The 17,203-nt window shown below is 36.5% G+C and overlaps 1 protein-coding gene across 4 annotated transcripts in view; it reads right to left on the reverse strand.

Moving 5' to 3' along the window:
• Positions 1 to 17,203, reverse strand: part of DYNC2H1 (dynein cytoplasmic 2 heavy chain 1) — a 493,166-nt gene that overhangs the window by 189,034 nt on the left and 286,929 nt on the right. For 3 of the 4 annotated variants that reach the window (XM_069554796.1, XM_069554794.1, XM_069554793.1), the window contains exon 84: positions 8,377 to 8,586. In XM_069554796.1, the coding sequence (XP_069410897.1) occupies positions 8,377 to 8,586 (210 nt within the window). Of the gene's footprint in view, positions 1 to 6,697; positions 7,104 to 8,376; positions 8,587 to 17,203 lie in introns of those variants that run through there. The other variant, XM_069554797.1, reaches the window with a different exon arrangement.

Raw genomic sequence — 17,203 nt, forward strand, 5'->3', positions numbered from 1 at the left:
TACTCATATCAGATAAAATAGACTTTAAAATAAAGGCTGTGAAAAGAGACAGAGAAGGACACTACATAATGATCAAAGGATCAATCCAAGAAGAAGATATATGCACCAACATAGGAGCACTGCAATATGTAAGACAAATGCTAATAAGTATGAAAGGGGAAATTAACAATAACACAATAATAGTGGGAGACTTTAATACCCCACTCACACCTATGGATAGATCAACTAAACAGAAAATTAACAAAGAAACACAAACTTTAAACGATACAATAGACCAGTTAGACCTAATTGATAGCTTTAAGACATTTCACCCGAAAACAACGAATTTCACCTTTCTCTCAAGTGCACACAGAACCTTCTCCAGGACAGATCATATCATGGGTCATAAATCTAGCCTTGATAAATTCAAAAAAACTGAAATCATTCCAAGCATCTTTTCTGACCACAATGCAGTAAGATTAGATGTCAATTACAGGAGAAAAACTATCAAAAATTCCAACATATGGAGGCTGAACAACACGCTTCTGAATAAGCAACACATCACAGAAGAAATCAAAATATGCATAGAAACCAATGAAAATGAAAACACAACAACCCAAAATCTGTGGAACACTGTAAAAGCAGTTCTAAGGGGAAAGTTCATAGCAATACAGGCATATCCTCAAGAAACAAGAAAAAAGTCGAATAAATAACCTAACTCTATACCTAAAGCAACTAGAAAAGGAAGAAATGAAGGACCCCAGGGTTAGTAGAAGGAAAGAAATCTTAAAAATTAGGGCAGAAATAAATGCAAAAGAAACAAAAGAGACCATAGCACAAATCAACAAAGCCAAAAGCTGGTTCTTTGAAAGGATAAATAAAATTGACAAACCATTAGCCAGACTCATCAAGAAACAAAGGGAGAAAAATCAAATCAATAAAATTAGAAATGAAAATGGAGAGATCACAACAGACAACACAGAAATACAAAGGATCATAAGAGACTACTATGAGCAATTCTATGCCAATAAAATGGACAACGTGGAAGAAACGGACAAATTCTTAGAAAAGTACAACTTTCCAAAACTGAACCAGGAAGAAATAGAAAATCTTAACAGACCCATCACAAGCACGGAAATTGAAACTGTAATCAGAAATCTTCCAGCAAACAAAAGTCCAGGTCCAGATGGCTTCACAGCTGAATTCTACCAAAAACTTCGAGAAGAGCTAACACCTATCCTACTGAAACTCTTCCAGAAAATTGCAGAGGAAGGTAAACTTCCAAACTCATTCTATGAGGCCACCATCACCCTAATACCAAAACCTGATGAAGATGCCACAAAAAAAGAAAACTATAGGCCAATATCACTGATGAACATAGATGCAAAATTCTTTAACAAAATTCTAGCAGTAAGAATCCAACAACACATTAAAAAGATCATACACCATGACCAAGTGGGCTTTATCCCAGGGATGCAAGGATTCTTCAATATCCGCAAATCAATCAATGTAATTCACCACATTAACAAATTGAAAAATAAAAGCCATATGATTATCTCAATAGATGCAGAGAAAGCCTTTGATAAAATTCAACATCCATTTATGATAAAAACTCTCCAGAAAGCAGGAATAGAAGGAACATACCTCAACATAATAAAAGCTATATATGACAAACCCACAGCAAACATTACCTTCAATGGTGAAAGATTGAAAGCATTTCCCCTAAAGTCAGGAACAAGACAAGGGTGCCCACTTTCACCGCTACTATTCAACATAGTTCTGGAAGTTTTGGCCACAGCAATCAGAGCAGAAAAAGAAATAAAAGGAATCCAAATTGGAAAAGAAGAAGTAAAACTCTCACTGTTTGCAGATGACATGATCCTCTACATAGAAAACCCTAAAGACTCCACCAGAAAATTACTAGAGCTAATCAATGAATATAGTAAAGTTGCAGGATATAAAATCAACACACAGAAATCCCTTGTATTCCTATACACTAATAATGAGAAAATAGAAATTAAGGAAACAATTCCATTCACCATTGCAACGAAAAGAATAAAATACTTAGGAATATATCTACCTAAAAAACTAAAGACCTATATATAGAAAACTATAAAACACCGGTGAAAAAAATGAAAGAGGACACTAATACATGGAGAAATATACTATGTTCATGGATCTGAAGAATCAATATAGTGAAAATGAGTATACTACCCAAAGCAATCTATAGATTCAATGCAATCCCTATCAAGCTATCAACGGTATTTTTCACAGAGCTAGAACAAATAATTTCACAATTTGTATGGAAATACAAAAAACCTCAAATAGCCAAAGCAATCTTGAGAAAGAAGAATGGAACTGGAGGAATCAACCTGCCTGACTTCAGGCTCTACTACAAAGCCACAGTCATCAAGACAGTATGGTACTGGCACAAAGACAGAAATATAGATCAATGGAACAAAATAGAAACCCCAGAGATAAATCCACACACCTATGGACACTTTATCTTTGACAAAGGAGGCAAGAATATACAATGGATGAAAGACAATCTCTTTAACAAGTGGTGCAGGGAAAACTGGTTAACCACTTGTAAAAGAATGAAACTAGAACACACAAAAATAAACACAAAATGGATTAAAGATCTAAATGTAAGACCTGAAGCTATAAAGCTCCTAGAGGAGAACATAGGCAAAACACTCTCAGACATAAATCACAGCAGGATCCTCTATGACCCACTTCCCAGAATGCTGGAAATAAAAGCAAAAATAAACAAATGGGACCTAATTAAAATTAAAAGCTTCTGCACAACAAAGGAAACTATAAGCAAGGTGAAAAGACAGCCTTTAGAATGGGAGAAAATAATAGCAAATGAAGCAACTGACAACAACTAATCTCAAAAATATACAAGCAACTCCTGCAGCTCAATTCCAGAAAAATAAAGGACCCAATCAAAAAATGGGTGAAAGAACTAATAGACATTTCTCCAAAGAAGACATATAGATGGTTAACAAACACATGAAAAGATGCTCAACATCACTCATTATCAGAGAAATGCAAATCAAAACCACAATGAGGTACCATTTCATGCCAGTCAGAATGGCTGCAATCCAATAGTCTACAAGCAATAAATGCCGGAGAGGGTGTGGAGAAAAGGGAACCCTCGTACACTGTTGGTGGGAATGCAAACTAGTACAGCCACTATGGAGAACAGTGTGGGGATTCCTTAAAAAAACTGGAAATAGTACTGCCTTATGACCCAGCAATCCCACTGCTGGGCATACACACCGAGGAAACCAGTACTGAAAGAGACACGTGTACCCCAATGTTCATGGCAGCACTGTTTATAACAGCCAGGATGTGGAAGCAACCTAGATGCCCATCAGCAGGCGAATGGATAAGAAAGCTGTGGTACATATACACAATGGAGTATTACTCAGCCATTAAAAAGAATACATTTGATCAGTTCTAATAAGGTGGATGAAACTGGAGCCGATTATACAGAGTGAAGTAAGCCAGAAAGAAAAATACCAATACAGTATACTAACGTATATATATGGAATTTAGAAAGACGGTAATGATAACCCTGTATGTGAGACAGCAAAAGAGACACAGATGTATAGAACAGTCTTTTGGACTCTGTGGGAGAGGGAGAGGGTGGGATGATTTGGGTGAATGGCATTGAAACATGTATAATATCATATATGAAATGAATCACCAGTCCAGGTTTGATGCATGATACTGGATGCTTGGGGCTGGTGCACTGGGATGACCCAGAGGGATGGTACAGGGAGGGAGGTGGGAGTGGGGTTCAAGATGGGGAACACATGTATACCTGTGGCAGATTCATGTTGATGTATGGCAAAACCACTACAATATTGTAAAGTAATTAACCTCCATATAAAATAAATAAATTTATTATTAGAAAAAAAAGAACACTGAGCTAGGAAATACATTAGGACTGTAGTATGGGCTCTGATGCTTTACCAGGTTAGCAACTCCTTTCAGCTTTGGTTTTCTAACAGAAATAAAAGGGAGATGATAAGGGCAGAAAATCAGATGAGGGGACACAAGGGCTCCATAACTGGCAGTGTTACATGAAACATAAGCTACTACTCTCTTCTAATGGACAAATGCAAATTATTCAACATGAATAATTATCATTGGGTAAAATAGTTTGTATGTGACTTTTCTTAGAACTTATTTGTATGAAGGTAGGTAAATTTGAAAAGGGGGGCCTTTAAGAAAAGATGCGGTCTTCAACCATTTAATCTTTTCTTTTCCCCCAAAGACTGGAAGATGGATAATGGAGGTCGCACAGATGGTGACAGAGGTATGGGGATGGCACAAAGGTGAGGCAGCAGCTGCTGCTGCCCTTTCTGATGAGACTGTCTAAAGAGCAGCGTTTCTGAAACCTCGGCATGCAGCAGGCCCTCTCAAGGGACTGACAAAACACAGACTGCAGGGCGACATGTTCAGAATTTGTGACCAATTAGCCTGGGATGGGGCCTGAGAATCTGTAACTTTACCAAGTTCTCAGATGATACTGATGTTATTGTCTGGAGAACCTACTTTGAGAGACACTGCTTAAAGAAGACCACGGCAGAGAAAGGGGTGAAAGGAAAAACGTGTCTATCAGAGGAGCTCAGAGGCAATCTTAATAAAGCTCGTGTGTGTGTGTGTGTGGGTCTGTGTCTGTGCACATGCACGCATGCACACGTGTGTGTGTGTGTGCATGCGTATTTTTTTAAAGTGTAGCTCTTTCCTTCAAGTTTCAGAAGTGTCACTAATTTGATAAAAGGTAAAAAAAACAGTTGTTTGGAAACTTAATGACTCAAGATCTATTAGCAATTTTGCTGTACTGTTGAGTGACTCCTGTGATTTTTACAAAAAAGTTTCAGTAGATCACCAGAAATGTGTCAAGGAAAAAGTGTGATAGTTCTCCCTAGGAAAATTCTTACTCCAATCATTTCAGAGACTGTAAAGAAAATGTCAAGTACTGAACTATTTCCTAAATTAAATTAAGTCAAATCACATAATTCAGAACTTGTCACATTCAAATGTAATAAAACATTAAATTTTTATCCTGAAATAAATGGGATAGTACTAGATTCAAATTTTTGGTAAAATGCATTAGAAAGTAAATGTCAGAAACTATTTTACTGATCTTATCCCGGTGAAAGTCAGCCTTGTCTTATTTGAGTTTTACCAAACACCCTGAAATATTTCCAAAGATACTATCTGTGATATAATTTAAATGTGCTTCACAAAGCACATTTTTTATCCTTAGAAAGAATTTTAACAAATTCACTTTCAGGCAAATTATACAAATATTTTGAAAATAGTGATATTTTAGAGGCTATATTTCTTAAGTCAAAGTGTAATGTAGAATATAATAATTAACAATGAGATTGCACATCTTATATAAACATATTTTTAAGAAATAAGTCATCAGATCCTATATCAAGGACAGAAACACTTAGCAGAGCTTAATGGGCTAAGGTGAAGATAAGAAATGTTATAAACAATTAATACTTTAGAACCCTTCCCTAAAACATCATTCTTTGGTCTTATTCAAGAACCATGTTTCATATAACAAAAGCATTTAGGTTTTTTTTGTTATCTTTCAATAAGATCTATTGTAAACCATATTTTATTACAGTCATAAAAATAATTTATCCATTTTTTTTCAAATGTGTATGTCAAAGATTACCCAAATGGTTAATAGCAGAAACAAAACAAGAAATCACATTTGTCATTACCTTTCATACTTTTCATTAATATGATATAGAATTCTCAAGCACTTTATCCATGGTAACAAATTAACTTTCACAACAATCACATGATGTAGGTCCCTTTATTACTCTGATCTGACGCAAGAGAAAGTTTAAGAGGTTTAAGTGACCTGTCCAAAGTCACACAGCTATTAAATGGCAGAACAGAATGAAACAGGCAGACCTATTCTGGAAGCCACATTCCTAGCTTCTTTATTACATTATATTTACATGAAAATATTCTTATTTCCTATAACATTTAATACAAACTCTTTTCTTTGGCTTTAAAGACCTCAGAAATCTGATGTAACCTTAGTTTTACTACACTTCGTGGTACACCAGCTCCACTGGACTTACTATTCTCTTCTACACAAGTCGTGTTCTTCCAGCATCACCAGTCTCCTCTTACTCTTGATGCAACTGTAACTGTCTATACCATACATTTTATCCATATACAGCATGTAATTGGATTTAAAGATATACACTCTCATGAATATTTATATTTTCACAAATAAATTTAAATTCATTTACATTTATTTTGACAATCAGACCTGTCTAGATTCAAATCCTGACTGTGTAAATTACTCATTGTGTGACTGGTTAAATTATTTAATGCTCCTCTGCCCCAGGTTCCTCACAGTAAAATGGGGCTAACATAGCACCATCTCGTACTGTTAATGTGGTGATTAAATGAGTTAATTAATGTAATGTTAAAGTTCTTAGAACACTTTGCCACTGGTTCCTTCACTGTGTCATGAAGCTTTCATGATTGATAATATATCTACTTTAAATTGGTAACTAATTAGTTACAATTTGTCATACAGAACAGTACTACACCACTCTGATAACCACAAACAATTAATAGAGATAGTAATCTACAAAAAAAAAATGCAAAGCTGAGACTCTTTTTTCCAGGGTAAAGAAAAGAGGAACATACAGTTGCTACGTGTTTTTTTGAAATATTTTTAAAATTTTATTTAATTTATTGATTTCTTATGTTCAATTTTTGGGGCCATACCCTGTGGCATGCAAGATCTTATTAGGATCAAACTTGCCCCCATTTCAGCAGAAGTGGGGAGTTGTAACCACTGGATCTCCAAGAAAGCCCCTGGAATAGATCTTTTTATATATGTGAATAAAGAATATTAAGATGGGCTGAAAATACATATGTTGAAACCCTAAACCCTGCTATCATGGTCCTGAAGCTAAGGTCTGGGAGAGGTAATTAGGTCACATGGGTGAGGTCTGGGGGAGGTAACTGAGTTGTAAGAGTGCATGGAGACTTCATGATGGAATTAGTGTCCTGAGAAGGAGAGACAGGAGAGTTTGCATTTTCTCTCATTCCTCTATACCCTGCAAGGACACAGCAAGAAGACAGCCATCAGCAAATTAGGAAGCAGGTCTCACCAGACGCCAGATCTAACAGTAACTCAGTCTTCAACTTTCCAGCCTCCAGAATTGTGAGAAATAAATATTTGTTGTTTAAGCCATCCATTCTATGTTAATTTGTTATAGTAGCCTGAATTAAAACAGAAATCTTTTTTATGTTAGGGAGTGAGATACAGGCAGTTCTAGGAAGCCTATCTTTTATTTTCAAACACAGAAGACTTTTAGGTTGACTATCATTTTCTCTATATTGAGGGTAAACAGCAGGAAAAAAAAAAAAACCACATACATACATTTTTTCTTTCTAAATTCCTATAGAGCCCTAGTGACATCTTTTCCAAACGCCAGGTTCTGCAAAGTTTATATTCTCCAAATTAGCTAAAGTGAATCTACATAAGATACTCTAAATGCTTTGTTTTTATCCAAGAGATATGAAATAACATGGATTTTAATGTCATTTATAATGGTCCAATTATTCATCAAGAGATGTGTTGATTTCCTTTTCCTCTGCTTATGGTGTTTCTATTTGTTAAGTATCCTTCCCTTACTTGTAGTATATGAATTACAGATGGAGCAGAATCTCTCCCCAGATTCTGGGAGATGCATCTGGCTTAAGCCCCAGCCAGTGAGACCTCCGCACAAGCTGCCCACAGAACTAGTAAAGGACTAGGCACAAAACACAAGCCATTCAATTTGAAGCAAAGTTAATCCCAAGATTTTTGCTTGAGTTGCCAGGAAACGGGTACTCTCTCTTGGACTTAGACAACATAAGACTTGAACTCCTGGGAGACCACCATGTGTAGACGACCCATCCAAAAGTGAAGTTGTATGGAAGATGCATACACACACATACACACAGACACACACACTGTGACTAGAGGGGTAGATAAATAACACAAGCTGAGATCCTAATGACAATTTTAAGCTGCATCAAGCTGATTTAATGTGGCTACCCTTGGATCCTTCAGTTACAACAGCCAATTAATTCTATGTGGCTTAAGCTAGTTTACCCTGGAGGAGGGAAAAGCCACCCACTCCAGTATACTGGCCTGGAGAATTCCATGGACTGTATAATCCATGGGGTCACAGAGTCGTACACAACTGAGAGACTTTCACACTAAGCTACTTTAACTTGGATTTTCTGTTACTGTAAATTGTAAGACTTCTAACAAAGGTATACAAGATGGAGGAGTCATTTACATTAATGAAAATAAAACACATATATTTAATATTGGCTTACCTTTTGGTTTAATAAAGCACTTGCCAATTTTTGTACTTCTGAACTCAATAATGTGGTTCCTCTGATGACTTTGCTGAGAGCAGCAAGAGACTGATGGACACTCTGTACTAAGCGGATGGCGTTAAATTGTTCAAGAATGATGAAGGATAATATTGGAGATCCTTGTCGATCATTAGGAGGCAACAATTTCTGATGAATCAGGTTTGAATTCTAAAAGAATAATGTATCATGTAATATTTGCTGAAAAGTAACGCAAATGTATCAAAACATTCAAAAGTTATTTAAAGCTTTTGTTGGTATACCTGTTTTGAAATATTCTCTTATGAATGGCCAAATTTATTAAACCCATAAATACACAGGAAAAGAATTCTGGACTTCACCAACTTAAATGGGGTGAGAGTGGGAACTGAAAACGCAGCAGTTGATACAGCTGGAAAGTGTAAGAACAGCACGCTGTAAGCCAATGCAGAGAGAGCAGCACGGCTAAACTACCACTTGACCGCTACAGGGAAAGCAGAAGAAATCATGGCTTTGAAAAATATCCAAGCAAATACTTCAATTTGAAAATTACCTGTATGTAAACTTTAAAAAGTACATTAAAGATCTGTACCAGTGAATATTGTATCTTAGTATTTATTTCTACATCTACACTTTAAGAGGCTCTGATACATGGAACTTGGGGCTTCTCAAATTGTTAAAAAAAGAGTCAAGGAATCCCAGCCGTATCTAAACAGTCTACATAGCTAAGGAAAAAAAAAATCACCTCATTAGTATTCTTTAAGTGTCAAAAACCTGTCAAAGAGACAGCACTGGGAAGTCTGCACTCTTAGCTACTATCCATTTTCCTGACTTCCTCTGTATGTTCTGCTTACAGTCCTAATGAAGGGTCCCCTCTTCTTGTTCTAGTGGTTGTCACATTCCCATATTCTATGAGAGCACTGTCTGTTTTTCATGTTTTTGGTATGATGATTTAATATCATAATATGAAAATCTAGTCATTAAATAACTATGAAATAAATTATACTGGCATGAAGTCATTCCTGAAAATAGATTCAGACTATTGAGTTCAAATTTAGGCATTTTATTTGTATTAATAGTACATTTAATATATTAAAGCTGTTGGAGTCATCTTTGATAGACAAAAAAATGCACATAAATGTGCCTATAAAAGTACACAGTGGTAAACTCTAAATCTAGAAGAGAAAAAGAGTATATTACTAAAATTAACTATAAATATTATCCCCTAGATTGGAATTGGCATAAGGCAGTGGCACCCCACTCCAGTACTCTTGCTTGGAAAATCCCATGGACGGAGGAGCCTGAAAGGCTTCAGTCCATGGGGTCACTGAGGGTCGGACATGACTGAGCGACTTCACTTTCACTTTTCACTTTCATGCATTGGAGAAGGAAATGGCAACCCACTCCAGTGTTCTTGCCTGGAGAATCCCAGGGACGGGGGAGCCTGGTGGGCTGCCATCTATGGGGTCGCATAGAGTCGGACACGACTGAAGTGACTTAGCAGTAGCAGACTGGAATTATTTGAACCACAGCATGACATAAATAATACTTAACACACCTCCAACCTTAATCAAGTTATAAAACTGACATAAAATTTGGATTATAGACTTTCCATAATTCCTCATATTAAAAACCATTCCTGGAAGTGAATAATATGTGGTACTTAAATCTTTATCAATCTTACACTAAGACTGACAAAGATTCAGTTCAGTTCAGTCACTCAGTCATGTCCAAAACTGCAATCCCATGGACAGCAGCATGCCAGGCCTCCCTGTCCATCACCAACTCCCAGAGCTTGTTCTAACTCATGTCTGTCGAGTCGGTGATGCCATCCAACCATCTCATCCTCTTTCGTCCCCTTCTGCTTCCACCTTCAATCTTTCACAGCATCAGGACTCTTTTCCAATGAGTCAAATCTTCGCATCAGGTGGCTAAAGTATTGGAGTTTCAGCTTCAGCATCAGTCCTTCCAATAAACATTCAGACTGATCTCCTTTAGGATGGACCAGCTTGATCTTGTATTTCAAGGGACTCTCAAGAGTCTTCTCCAACACCACAGTTCAAAAGCATCAATTCTTCAGTGCTCAGCTTTCTTTATAGTCCAACTCTCACATCCATACATGACTACTGGAAAAACCATAGCTTTTACTATATGGACCTTTGTCAGCAAAGAAATGTCTCTGCTTTTTAATATGCTTCCTAGGTTGGTCACAGCTTTTCTTCCAAGGAGCAAGCATCTTTTAATTTCATAGCTGCAATCACCATCTGCAGTGATTTTGGAGCCCAAGAAAATAAAAGTCTGTCACAGTTTCCATTGTTTCCCTATCTATTTGCCATGAAGTGATGGGACCGGATGCCATGATCTTAATTTTTTGAATGCTGAGCTTTAAGCTGACTTTTCACTCTCCTCTTTCAGTTTCATCAAGAGCCTCTTGGTAAAGATTACTGAATAATAACTTAGTTTATAGATTTTTATCCATCCTATTAAACTGATTAGTCAAATTTGCACTGTCCACACTGTTACTTTATAGAAGAACACACAAAAAGGGAATCTCAGATCACTCAAACAAGATTGCATTTATTTATGATGCAAGAAAATAGAAAACTTAGTGTACTGAACTTTTTAAAAAGTTGATTTAAGAGAGTACCTGCCAAAACTACTTAAAATTGAGAGTTCAGATAAGAAGTATGGTCTAGAGACATGTAGTAAGTGTAAAATACCAACTGAATTTCAAAGACTTAATAAGAAAAAAAGGATGTGAAATACCACATTAACAATTTTATATTGATCATCTGTTGAAATGCTAATATTTTGAATATATCAGGTTAAATAAAATATATTATCAATTTTATTTCTTCATACTTATTTGAACATGGCTACTAGAAAATTTAAAATTACAACTATGGCATCTATTTGTGTTTTACATTATATTTCTATTGTATAGTGTTGGTCTAGAAACTATCAAGTAAAATGATATAAGTTCAGGAATAAGAACAGAACAACATGGGAGAAAACAGCACACAGTGGGGTCTTAAAAAAAGTGTTTGATTAATGAAAGATGAAAAAAATTATGAAAAAAATTAACAGTAAGAAGCCCCAAAGTGATATAAATTGTGATAAATGAATGACTGAGAGAAATACAGCAGAAGACATCAAAGAATATTATATTTTATAACAATTGATTTCCTATAAGCCTTCATAAAGCTTTATTAAAAAATTAATACAACTTTAACTATAAAAATATAGGTATTTTATACATTCTGAAAGAGTTAAGTATAGAGATTTATAGCAGTAGAAACATGTTAAAGTGTTACATTAATCTTAAAACAACCTCAAATTAAGTATTATTTATAATTCAAGTAGCTAAAATTGCCATGAACAAATTACATCACTGTAAAACATTTTTCAATGAAACTATCTAGGGATGGCAGTCATAGCTTTAGTAAGTTGATTATAAGAAAAACCTTTTTATGAACAAATATAATTGGTTGAATCATGTACTCTGGAAGGACATCTTTGACATTTTAAAGTTCATCTTATCATTAAAAAACTAAGTGTTCATAGGATATCACTATCTAATTATGAAGCTGCTGGAGAAGAAATGATTGTGGATTTTTAAAAACTTAACTATAAAGCAAGAAATATCTTTTGGGCAAGAAAAAAACTAGTCTAATTTTGGTACAATTTATGTATTAATCCAGAATTTTTGTGTTTTAACTAGAATAGTTTCTAAAGCGAGATAATAATTTAGACATAAGTAAAACAGATGACACATAGAAGTACTATTCTCTGTTGTTTTTTTTTTTAACAATTAAAGCTTTTTGAAAATGATTCCTTCTCAGAAAGAATTTTTGCCACTAAAGGAAATTCAAGCAATGAGTAAAGGTTAGCAAGTTTTTCTATAAAGATTCAGATAGCAAATGTCAGACTTTGTGGGACATAAATCTGTTATAACAAACCAACTCTGGCTGTTACAGTGTAAATTTAGTAACATACAATATATAAACAAACAGGCATGGATGACTTTCAATAAATCTGCATTTACAGAAACTGACGACAGTTTAGATTTGGCCCATGTGCTGTAGTTTGCCAACCACTCAGGTACACTACCACTTATTCAAAGCATTATGGAGATTCACATATTGCTCTAGATAACATCATAGTCCCTTCCAGATCTGCAGTTCAATGAAATTAGTAAGATGTGAACTGTAGTTTCTATGTGTGTATTTACCCATGACTCATCGAACAATAATCAACAATTGGACAGAAGTATTTTTCCTCTTGTCATATGATCATGTCTTTGTTGAAGATATATTTTTTATGATAAAAAAATACTAAAAGACTTAGCACAGTCATTTTAAAAAGCAAAAATGTAAGTGAGAGACATCAGAAAGAAAGGTGGGGTGGCTTGGAGTTACAGAAAAGGGGGCAATATCTTCATTTCCATGTGGCAGAAATTCTACTATGCCCTCCAGTAATCCTTCATTCCACTTCAGATAATAATTTCCTAATATCTCTCTGGGAAGAAACAAACTTTCCCAACTCTAAGTCCAAATGGTTCTGGTAGAGCTGACTCTGGTATATGAGTTGTGTGCACACTAGGTCCCTTCAGTCGTGTCCAGCATTTTGTGACCCAATGGACTATAGTTCACCAGGCCCCTCTGTCCATGGATTTCTCCAGGCAAGAACACTGGAGTGGGTTGCCATTTCCTTCTCCAGGGGATCTTCCTGATCCAGGGATTGAACCCGGGTCTCCCACATTACAGGCAGAATCTTTACCATCTGAACCACCAACTTCTTTAGAAGTTAACTAATCAGAGCATTCCATTCCTGACCATAGCCACTGGTTGAGAGATGGGCAGATTACCAGAGATAATAAAACATGGTAAGAATCTTGCCTGCATCTTCTGATAAACAGATAACTCTTCCTTTTCACTACATTTGAAAATATATATATTTTATATATAATTATATATATATATATATATAGAGAGAGAGAGAGAGAGGGGGAAGGAGAGAGAGAGATGCTGCTGACTAGCAGAGCCGGTAGGGTCAATGCCGAAAGACAGAAGAGGGGAGTACTTTGAGCTGCTACACTGAAGCTGATACTGTAAGCTATTATACCTTTCTAAAAGAAAAACTGAAATGAAGCTAGAGAGTGCTAATAGAAAGAAGCTTTTGTATTAAATACAAATTACTAATTTTACATGCCTGAGAATTTCATAACTTTTACTTATAATACTGTGATATTAATATACACCAAACACAGTACCCCTAGGGAGACAAGTACAGGATTGACAGCCATCACTCAACAGGACCTTTAGATCTGTCTGTATCTCTTGGGTTTCTAATAGAAAGTCATTATTCATTCATAACTTGGGTATGTAAAACAAAATGGCAATTTAAAAAAAATATGGATTAATATAGAAATGGCATATTATTAAAACCACATTTATTTCTAGGGAAGAACTTTAATAGGCTATCTGCTCCATAACTCCCACTCCAGTATTCTTGCCTGGAGAATCCCTTGGACAGAGGAGCCTGGTAGGCTGCTGTCCACAGGGTCGCACAGAGTCAGACATGACTGAAGTGACTTAGCACGCATGCATGCATTGGAGAAGGAAATGGCAACCCACTCCAGTACTCTTGCCTGGAGAATCCCAGGGGCAGAGGAGCCTGGTGGGCTGCCATCTATGGGGTCACAAAGAGTCGGACACAACTGAAGCCACTTAGCAGCAGCAGCAGCAGCTCCATAACTTGATTAGAGGAATGATTCTGCTGCTCTGTCAAACTACCAAGAAAAGAGGTAATTTAGTAGCATAAATTCTTCCTGGGTTTGGAAGATCCCCTGGAGGAGAGCATGGCAACCCACTCCAGTATTCTTTCCTGGAGAACCCCCATGGACTGAGGAGCCTGGTGGGGCTACAGCGTCCATAGGGTCACACAGAGTCTGACACGACTGAGCTAAACACACAGCAGAATAACAGAGTAATAACAAAATCTCAATTTAAAAGATCTACACAGATCATGATACTTAAATGGAAAAATGAATAACATTTGAGAATGCTACTATGTGCCAGGCACATCATGAATTTCATATGGAGCTTTTTTTTTTTTAACAGTTTCAGCAGTATAAAGAAAGGGAGTAAGAAGAGCAGATTATGAAGAATGTTAAGAAATGTCACAAATTTGAAAACTTATACCTGTTTAGAGGAAACACTAGAGCACATTTTATAAAATGGACCCACAATGAATAGTTTATTTTTCCTTCCATGTCATCCTTAAAAATGATGTATGTATTTTCATGACAGTGGAATGCTTTTTGGCATTCTTGTGTGTTCAGCTAACTGTTAGAAACACAATAAATACAACAGCATAAAATGCTTCTGTGTATTTATTCGTGTGCAAGTGTGTTGCTTAAAAGTTTGAATTGTTCTAATATAGTGAGCAAACTGGTTCATAATTTTAAGACTAAAAGGAACAGTCAGCATTTCAACAGTCAGTGCAGATATTCACTGAGAAAAAAAAACAAAAAACTTTGAAGTGCAACATTGCATAATATTACTTAATAGAAAAAGAGAGTCTACAAAGCATAATCACTTAAGAGACACACGTTAACTTACCATATTTTCATAATCAGAAGCAGATTTTCAGCTTCTGGTTTTAGCAGAGTTAAGATACTGCTGAAAACAACTAAATATGTTGAGTAAAATAGTAAAGCAACATCTTAAATACACTCAATTACAACTATGATCTGAGAAGAGATAAATATTCAAACAAGTGAGTGTTGGATTTTTAAACTTCATCTTTATTAATTACATCCTGAATGTTAACACAAAGTTAACATTAGTGAGATTATTTATCAGCTCACAGCAAATAATGTGCTGCTCCTACACCTTTGCTCCAGGTCTTACCTTTGGGGTGACTGAATGACAGCCAGATCAGTTATCGTATGCAAGCAGCCACACACTCAGTGAGCAAGGTGTGCAAAGGATGGGTGAAGAGGTTATTCTCTGCTTATAAAGAGGAAGAAGGACGCTGCTATGTTCCCCTCCAAAGAGGATGTCCTGGGAAATCTAACCAACCCTGTAGTATGTAAATAAAAGTCTCTTCTGGAGCCAAATGGTCTACTTGTTACTCAGTCGCTCAGTCATGTCTGACTATGCTATACAATGGACTGCAGTACCCCAGGCTTCCCTGTTCTTTGCTATCACCAGAGTTTGCTCAAACATGTCCATTGAGTTGATGATGGCATCTCATCCTCTGCTGCCCCCTTCTCCTCTTGCCCTCAATCTTTCTCAGCATCAGGGCTTTTCTACTGAGTCAGTTCTTCACATCAGGTGGCCAAAGTATTGGAGCTGCAGCTTTAGCATCAGTCCTTCCAATGAATATTCAGGACTGATTTCCTTTAGGATGGACTGAGTGGATCTCCTTGCAGTCCAACGGACTCTCAAGAGTGTTCTCCAACATCACAGTTCAAAAGCATCAATTCTTCAGTGCTCAGCTTTCTTTATAGTCCAACTCTCACATCCATACATGACTACTGGAAAAACCACAGCTTGGACTATACAGACCTTTGTCGGCAAAGTGATGTCTCTTGTTTTTTAATACGCTGTCTAGGTTGGTCACAGCTTTTCTTCCAAGGAGCAAGCGTCTTTTAATTTCATGGCTCAGTCACCATCTGCCCCAGTTATTTTGGGGCCCAAGAAAATAAAGTCTGTCACTATTTCTGGTTTTTCCCCATCTATTTGCCATGAAGTGATGGCACCAAATGCCATGATCTTAGTTTTCTGAATGTTGAGTTATAAGCCAGCTTTTTTCACTCTCCTCTTTCACCTTCATCAAGATGCTCTTTAGTTCCTCTTCACTTTCTGCCATTAGGGTGGTGTCATATGGATATCTGAGATTATCAGTATTTCTCCCAACAATCTTGATTCCATCCTGTGTTTCATCCAGCCTGGATTTTGCATGATGTACTGTACATACAAGTTAAATAAGCAGGGTGACAATATACAGCCTTGACAGACTCTTTTCCCAATGTTGAGCCCATCCATTGTCCCATGTTTGATTCTAAATGTTGCTTCTTGACCTGCATACAGTTTTCTCAGGAGACAAGTAATGTGGTTCAGTATTCCCATCTCTTTAAGAATTTTCCACAGTTGGTTGTGATCCACACAATGATCTAGAGATGTTTCCAAGTTTGGGCTTTATCCTTCTGTCATGGAAATACCTATGAAGATAATGCTCTAGTCTTGCCAGTGCCCTGAGGCTTAGAAGGAATTTACAGCTGTCACATATGTTGCTCTCAGAGAGGTAATACAAGTTTTATTATCCTTTTTTAATACAGCATGTAGCTACATAAATAGTTACAAAGTTAATTTCCATAGTATATGAAGAGTCACGTAAGGCTGGGTTGTTTTTTTATGAGAATACAAGACATCCAGAAAGGTTTTTATTTCTCCATACTAAGAATGAGAGAGTAGCAAACAAGCCACTGAAGTTCAAAGACACTGGTGAACCTGAGCTTTGGTATTCATATACACGGCTTGGGAGACCAGGGATAATGTCCAATATCCGCTCAAGGTGGAGAGGTAAAAATGATACATCCAAAAAACGTGAAACCCCAAATGATTACATCCTCGATAGAAGACTGAAATAGAAACCACCTGCCTTCCACCCATCACTTGTGTCTCAGGGACTACAGGAAAACTGCCTACACTGAAATCTGGTACTAACTGGAGTGAGGAGTTTATGTGTCGGAATCTCTTGTCAAAAAATAGCCACAATCAAAACATTAATGTTAGTTTGT

This window comes from Ovis canadensis, chromosome 15, assembly GCF_042477335.2.
Source record: "Ovis canadensis isolate MfBH-ARS-UI-01 breed Bighorn chromosome 15, ARS-UI_OviCan_v2, whole genome shotgun sequence".
Lineage (NCBI taxonomy): Eukaryota > Metazoa > Chordata > Mammalia > Artiodactyla > Bovidae > Ovis > Ovis canadensis.